The following is a 7,683-nucleotide window of genomic DNA, read 5'->3' as shown; positions in this document are numbered from 1 at the left end:
ATGAGAAAGGAAGAAGGAGAAAGGAGATGGAGAAAGGAGATGGAGAAGGAGTAGAAAGTAGGATAAAGGAGATGGAGAAGGAGTAGAAAGTAGGATAAAGGAGATGGAGAAGGAAGAGGAAGTAGAAAAGGAAGAAGGAAGAAAGAAGAACAAAGAAAGAGAAGGAAGTAGGAGAAAGTAGATGGAAGAACGAGAAAGGAAGTGCGAGAAAGGAGAAGGATAAAGGAAGTACGAGAAAGGAGAAGGATAAAGGGAGAAGGAAGTACGAGAAAGGAAGTGCGAGAAAGGAGAAGGATAAAGGGAGAAGGGGGTACGAGAAAGGAAGTGCGAGAAAGGAGAAGGATAAAGGGAGAAGGAAGTACGAGAAAGGAAGTGCGAGAAAGGAGAAGGGAAGAAGGAGGAAGAGAAAGAAGGAAAAATGAAAAAGGAAGAACAACTTTTTTTTACCAGCCACGGAGTCGGCACTTCAGTCCTCCTGAATAATAATAATTATAATAAATAATAACGCACATTTTTATTTTCAGAACATAATCCTCAAGATAATCATCAAGAATCCGCTAGATAATCATCAAGGTAATCAGCGAGATAATCATCAAGGTAATCAAGATAAACAGCCATTAGTGGTAAACACTATGAGACATTATAGGTATGTACTTCATAGAACGTGTTTACCATAATGGTATAATAGAATATAGAGTAGAATAATAGAATAAACCTCTATTGAAATTCTGTTATCTGCATTTTGCTGCCACTTACACTGGTTCCATCAGTTTGGCTTGCTTGCTCTGTAATCTGAAAAACAGTGGGAGCAGGTTCACTTTCAGCAGAAACAGACTGATACTGAGATAATGATGAAGGATAAGACTTGCTCGGGTTACCCAGTTTGTTTGTGACATCATGTCAGTCCTTCATGTTTGGGATTCAAAAGGTGGTGGCATGGTGGCACAAACTGATCTGGGACCAGGCTACATTTGGTTGAGTCATTATTTAAAAAAAATAGATTAAAATAGTAAAAGATAAGATCACTTTATTGGTCAATTGCACACAAGGTCCACCAAAATTTTGACTTCCACTTTTAACCCAACCCCTCCAAAGGACGCACATACATAAGCTCGTCGAACATCTCATTSCAAAATCATGGGCATTAATATGGAGTTGGTTCCCCCTTTGCTGCTATAACAGCCTCCACTCGATGTTGGAACATTGCTGCGGGGACTTGCATCCGTTCAGCCACGAGAGCATTAGTGAGGTCGGGCACTGTTGTTGAGCGATTAAGCCTGGCTTGCAGTCGGCATTCCAATTCATCCCAAAGGTGTTCAATGGGGTTGAAGTCAGGGCAATGTGCAGGCCAGTCAAGTTCTTCCACACCGAACTCGACAAACCATTTCTGTATGGACCTCACTTTGTGCACGGAGGCATTGTCATACTGAAATAGAAAAGGGACTTCCCCAAACTGTTGCCACAAAGTTGGAAGCACAGAATCATCTAGAATGTCATTGTATGCTGTATGCTGTAGATTTCCCTTCACTGGAACTAAGGGGCCTAGCCCGAACCATGAAAAACAACTCCATACCATTATTCCTCCTCCACCAAACTTTACAGTTGGCACTATGCATTCGGGCAGGTAGCGTTTTCCTGGCATCCGCCCAACCCAGATTAGTCTGTAAGACTGCCAGATGGTGAAGCGTGATTCATCACTCCAGAGAACAGGTTTCCACTGCTCCGTAGTCCAATGGTGGAGAGCTTTACACCACTCCAGCCGACGCTTGACATTGCGCATGGTGATCTTASGCTTGTGTGTGGCTGCTCAGCCATGGAAACTTATTTCATGAAGGTCCTGACAAACACTTTCTTGTGCTGATGTTGCTTCTAGAGACAGTTTGGAACTCGGTAGTGAGCGTTGCAATCGAGGACAGACGATTTTTTACGCGTTACGCGGTTCACCACTCGGCGGTCCCGTTCTGTGAGCTTGTGTGTCCTACCACTTTGCAGCTGAACCGTTGTTGCTCCTAGACGTTTCCACTTCACAATAACAGCACTTACAGTTGACCGGGGAAATTCTAGCAGGGTATTAAGTTGACGAACTGACTTGTTGGAAAGGTGGCATCATATGACGGTGTCACGTTGAAGGTCACTGGGCTCTTCAGTAAGGCCGTTCTACTGCCAATGTTTGTCTATGGAGATTGCACGGCTGTGTGCAATAGCTGAATTCACTCATTTGAAGGGTTTTCCCACATTTTTTTGTATATATAGTTTTACATGGAGGTTTTGGAGAGGTACGGGGGGCTGCCACACCAGTATAGTACGGATACCCACACGTACTCGCTCACCTGTGATTCAGCACAACCTGGTGATGCACCTGGCTGACAGATGAGAAGGAAAAGAGTGAGATGTAACAGAGATAATTAATCTTACATTTGATACCTGTCTAAGCACCTGTCCAAGCAGAAACACCTGAGTGGAGTATCCAGTTCGTAGTTAAGCCATCTCGGTATTATCTACTGGTCTTATGTGATATATAAAAGACATTTAGCAGACACGTTTATCCAAAGCAATTTAGTCACGCATTATAGTGGAAATTACAATATTGTTATAATGCTATTATTGAATAAAACTGTTGTTTTATGCAATAGAATAAAGGGGTTGTTAGAATGCTCATGTGTGTGTGTTCTACTGAGGATGGGCCTCTTTGGGTGTTACCGCATTCCAGAGCAACTCAGCCACACAGGTGCACCACTAAGTAGTGTCCCAAATACCATCTTGRCCCTATTGTGTAAAGGAGTGTAGTACATAAGGAATCAGGTGACAATTGGGCCTATTCATAGTRATTCGTCACACCACAGGATCACCTTTCACCTCATCCAATAATTCACAACCTGCCAAACAATGGCATTGTGAAAACCAAACACAGAATTCCCGAGAAGAGGCCAGAAAAAAAACCAGTTTATCCTGTTCACTACACAAATAAGACATAAAAACACAGCATCGAGCCAGTTTCCCCTTTAACCCAGCCTTAGCCACACCGTACAGTACAGCTTTCAACCAGCACGAGACAATGTTTTCTTACTTGAGAGACACGGATGCACAGTACGAGAAGACGAGCCTTAGTTGAGAGGAGAATATACAATATTATAAAATCAATAACAACAATGATGCTTAAATTTTTGTTTTGWTTTTAAAGACAATAATATAAAACTAAAAAAAAAGATCCCACATTTTGGCTGCAGCTTCTCAGACGTCCTTACCAGCAGATTCCCCCCGCCATTACTAAAGAAAGTAGACAATGTTCACGTCCTGAAAAAAAGAAGAAAAAAAATCATATGAAAAAGTTATTTCTGCAAAATAACAAGTACTATAGATTAGATTTTGTGTATTTGAATGCATTCGATGTGCAGACACGTAATAAATCTAACAACAATAAAAATGAGAGACTTTCACCTTTTGCATATTGTTACAAAACCGATTAACTAGCCTGCTAATATTGATAATAGTGGTGTGAACGTTTAACCCTGGTATCAAACGGTCCCACCCCTAGTATCAATATTAAACAGGCTAGTTAAATCGGCTTTGTAACAATATGCACCTCTAGGTGCAATAAATCCTCTAGGTTATATCAGCTGTGTCGGTGAACCCCTCCTGCATCTGAACTGGCTCCATAGAGGGCACAGCATGATCAGAGGTGAGAGGCCACATGGTCAGGTCAATAGGAAGTATTATTAAAGAGATGCTTTGAAATACAGATAACTAGTAGTCCCAGAGTTAATGATCCAAGGTCAGTTTTGCATTTCACCTCCTGACGATGACTGACAGTGTTAGAATAAAACAAGACAAGGCTTAAACATGCTCTCTCTCTAGACTACATTAGAAATCTTTATATAGACTATTGAGTGTTTTTTGATGGCACTATTGTTTAACTTGCCATGTTTGAGGTTGGCAACGTTTTGCTGTAGTTTCAAAAATGTAAAAAATTAAAAAAATGTAATAAAATGTATGCACTCTACTGTAAGTCGCTCTGGATAAGAGCGTCTGCTAAATGACTAAAATGTKAAATGTAAAAAATGGGGGCTGGGTGATAATTATTTCACACAGGCAAAAGCAAACCCAAGTGCCTGTCAGTTTGCATGCCAACTRCATGTCACACAGTTGACGTGACAATTCCATAACAACTTTAATCTTTCGATGTTTSAACGGGGCCCAAACATGTCCGTTGCTCTATGAACAATGGTCGGAGTCTAGGCAATTTMCTGTGGTCTGAGAGGTGTTGACTTTTGTAGTAATTCTATGTCTATAACCTTAAAAAGGGGTGGATTAGGAATTTCATTCGTTTAATCTGTTTCTTTACATTTATAGCAGGTAGTGATTAATATTCAGGTTTAACTAGCCACTGCCAAACAAATGCTAATTGCCATTTCTTCACCAAACTGTCAATCTCCCCTCTTTGCCACATTTATGGCCAAATCATCTCTTGCATGTATTGTCGGTCAATGATTTCACCTAGAATTGAATGGCAGTGGTTAGTTAAACAAAACCAAATCGTGGATTGCTGAGCTATCCTTTAAAATGTGACATCATATCATGGAATCAATGGCCTAATTGACATGTACTTTCACAGAGGGAGTGCTCCACATGCTCCAGTTGGTACCACACCACCTGTGCCGGGTGTATCATCACCATCTACCATCAACACAGAGATAATCCTGCCTTACAATGGATGTGCCCACCCTGCCACCATTGAAGGCCTGCACACCAAGGCTACTATTGCGTCAATACGGTGTCAAGATGTTTCAAGGATGGGGTCCAACAACGCAGCAAGAGAGGCAATCCGTGTGTGGGAGATCTTCACCTCKTACTTCTTCGAAGAGGGTGCTGTTCCAAGGGTGCAAACACCATAGACTACACTATGCACAACCAAAGGCTCTTTTAAGAGGGTGCTGTTCCCTGGCAACACCATAGACTACACTATGCACAACCAAAGGCTCTTTTAAAAGAGGTGCTTTCCCTGGCAACACCAGACTACACTATGCCAACCAAAGGCTCTTTTAGAGGGTGCTGTTTCCCTGGCAAACCATAGACTACCTATGCACAACCAAAGGCTCTTTTAAGAGGGGTGCTTTCCCTGGCAACACCATAGACTACACTATGCCAACCAAAGGCTCTTTAAGAGGTGCTGTTCCTGGCAACACCATAGACTACACTATGCACAACTGTAATGCCCGGGGTGTAGTGGAGGAAGGAGTCAGACGCAGGAGACAGAGAGTTCAGAGTAGCGTTCTAATTTAGTTCCACAAACAGGTGTAACCACTAAAAACAAAAAAAGGAGGGGGAGGAAAGTCAGTAGCAGCTAGTAGGCCGGTGACGACGACCGCCGAGCGCCACCCGAACAGGAAGGGGAGCCACCTTCGGTAGGAGTCGTTACAACACCAAAGGCTCTTTTAAGAGGGTGCTGTTCCCTGGCAACACCATGAGCCTACCACTATGCACAACCAAAGGCTCCTTTAAGAGCCATCCACACTGCACTAAGAGTATTCTTCCCAGGTACTCTTCATATAATGAATTCAAATGCCTTTATTTGTATGGCATGTTCAATAGAAACATGGCAGCAACCAAAACGCTTCGCATTTTAAAAAAAAACTTTGTTTCTATTGAKCATGCCATACAAATAAAGGCATTTAAATTKATTATATGAAGAGTGCCTTGGTCCTCCTTTTTGATGAACAATTTACCTCTTTTACCAAAGAGCCCCTTCTGTCTACCTAAATGTACTATTGTGMACCTTAGTAGCGCTTCCCATCCTCCTCTTTCTAAGAGTATTCTTCCATTTACTTAGCTAATGTCAACTGCAGTTATTCAATTCCCAGTTTCTCTCCCTTTGATTTCTACTTCTCAGGTGAAGGTGCTGTTTAAGGGTGTGATGTCTGTACAAAAACAAACAGGCTATTTTAAGTCACCCATATTTAAAACAATTAGACACCTTATAACCCACACATTCATTTATCAATATGTTTGATGGATTGTGTTGTGCAGTAAAAGCAAGCTCAGATGTATAACTGTGGCTCCTTTGACCTTCAACAGAATAGGCAAGAGGAAACTTCATTATTTKTATAACTACGCTATATTGTTTGTCCTCGTGTGTCTGTGCATGTTTTTCAGCATAAAGTACTCTGCAGCCACTTAGTGTGGACACCAMGTGAGGCCACACACAGATTCCTGTTGAACAGCGTCTCTTCAACMACCTTATTTTCTCAATAACAGTCTCTTTCTTCACTTCATCCTTCTCTCCCCCTTCTCCCTAAATCTTGTTGGTTATCAGCTGTGTCGGTGAACCCCTCCTGCATCTGAACTGGCTCCATAGAGGGCACAGCATGATCAGAGAGGTGAGGTGAGAGGTCACATGGTCAGGTCAATAGGAAGTATTATTAAAGAGATGCTTTACATTGAAATACAGATAACTAGTAGTCCCAGAGGTAATGATCCTTGGTCATTTTTTGCATTTCACCTCCTGATAATGACTGACAGTGTTAGAATAAAAAATGACAAGGCTTAAACATGCTCTATCTCTCCATCTGTCTCATCTGCAGCTTTGTTTTGATGTGAGAGAGGATGCCAACCCCCAGTCCCGTCATCGCCACATCACCCGCTCTTAAGATACCATTTGGYCCAACTGGGAGCCCAAGGCTGGTTAGGAGACACCACTAGAGACAYTATTATGTAACTGTGATGAACTGATAGAATATTAAGTTAAGTAGCACTGTAATTCATTAATCATATGCTGTCTTCCCTGCTCCTCTGTTCTTACCACTTCCTGTCTTTTACACTCTCACACCTCTCTCCCCACCTCTTTCTTCCTGTTTTTATAATGCACACCAGACATCCAATGAAGTACAMATGTAACTTTTATTTATATTACAATTATAATATTTAGAATGCATGTATTATGTATTTATAACACCTGGATAATTAACTTCTTTCAATAAAGCGTTTCACATTCTCCACTGATTGAAATGAAGTCTCATTTGATGAAATACTACACCTATCCTGTGTTTATCAGCTCAATGCAGATGAGTATTTTACATAATGCACAGGAAATGTAGTGTACTGTTTTTTAAATTCTATTTATGTATATATGAATTACAAATCAGCCTTTAACTAGTTAAAATCATGTTTCTAGTCTATTGCATATTTACAATGTGTAACCGTAGATGTCCCAGGACCAGGATTGGTAAACACTGTTGAAGTGTATAATTGTATGTATACATACATGCAGACACAGCATCATTCAAAGACTGGAGTTTGATACTCTTGGTATTGGATATGACTGAAAAATAATGTCACAGACATTCATACCTGAACCGCACCTTTACTTGCCAAGGTAGAGCACATGATCAGTGAATATATTCAATGTACAGGCTACAATGTGTGGATCTCATGTATATATGCCTTCTAATCCTTAGCACAATAAAGTTAAACTGTATTCTACTCCATCCATAGGCTTCATTAATGCCATTCAGACTGTTTTGCAGTGGATAAAGCCGGCTATGATAGCTGAGGTTCTTAACTAGGTTCTGAACTAATATTTATACCAAACGTTTGGGTCCATACACAGATCGGCTACATAGCTAGCTACACAATCCACTAGCATACAGGTATTTGTATCCTCCACTACACAATAATCAAGAAAATGGT

General features: G+C 41.1%; 1 protein-coding gene and 1 long non-coding RNA gene across 2 annotated transcripts in view; one reads left to right on the top strand and one right to left on the bottom strand.

Annotated features, from left to right (window-relative positions):
• Window positions 1-7,683, bottom strand: part of LOC112074307 (globoside alpha-1,3-N-acetylgalactosaminyltransferase 1) — a 31,675-nt gene that overhangs the window by 8,629 nt on the left and 15,363 nt on the right. Inside the window, 4 exon segments of the mRNA XM_070440466.1 lie at window positions 753-792; window positions 2,331-2,363; window positions 3,068-3,103; window positions 3,246-3,294. Coding sequence (XP_070296567.1) covers window positions 753-792; window positions 2,331-2,363; window positions 3,068-3,103; window positions 3,246-3,294 — 158 coding nt within the window.
• On the top strand, window positions 4,436-6,372 carry LOC139025373 (uncharacterized). The gene is made up of 3 exons (XR_011476949.1): window positions 4,436-4,975; window positions 5,427-6,187; window positions 6,311-6,372. It is a non-coding gene; the product is annotated as an uncharacterized lncRNA (long non-coding RNA).

The sequence above is a fragment of the Salvelinus sp. IW2-2015 genome, unplaced genomic scaffold (assembly GCF_002910315.2).
Source record: "Salvelinus sp. IW2-2015 unplaced genomic scaffold, ASM291031v2 Un_scaffold2574, whole genome shotgun sequence".
Classification (NCBI taxonomy): Eukaryota; Metazoa; Chordata; class Actinopteri; order Salmoniformes; family Salmonidae; genus Salvelinus; species Salvelinus sp. IW2-2015.
The sequence above is the reverse complement of the archived record's forward strand: the minus strand, read 5'-3'. Positions and strand labels throughout refer to the sequence as shown.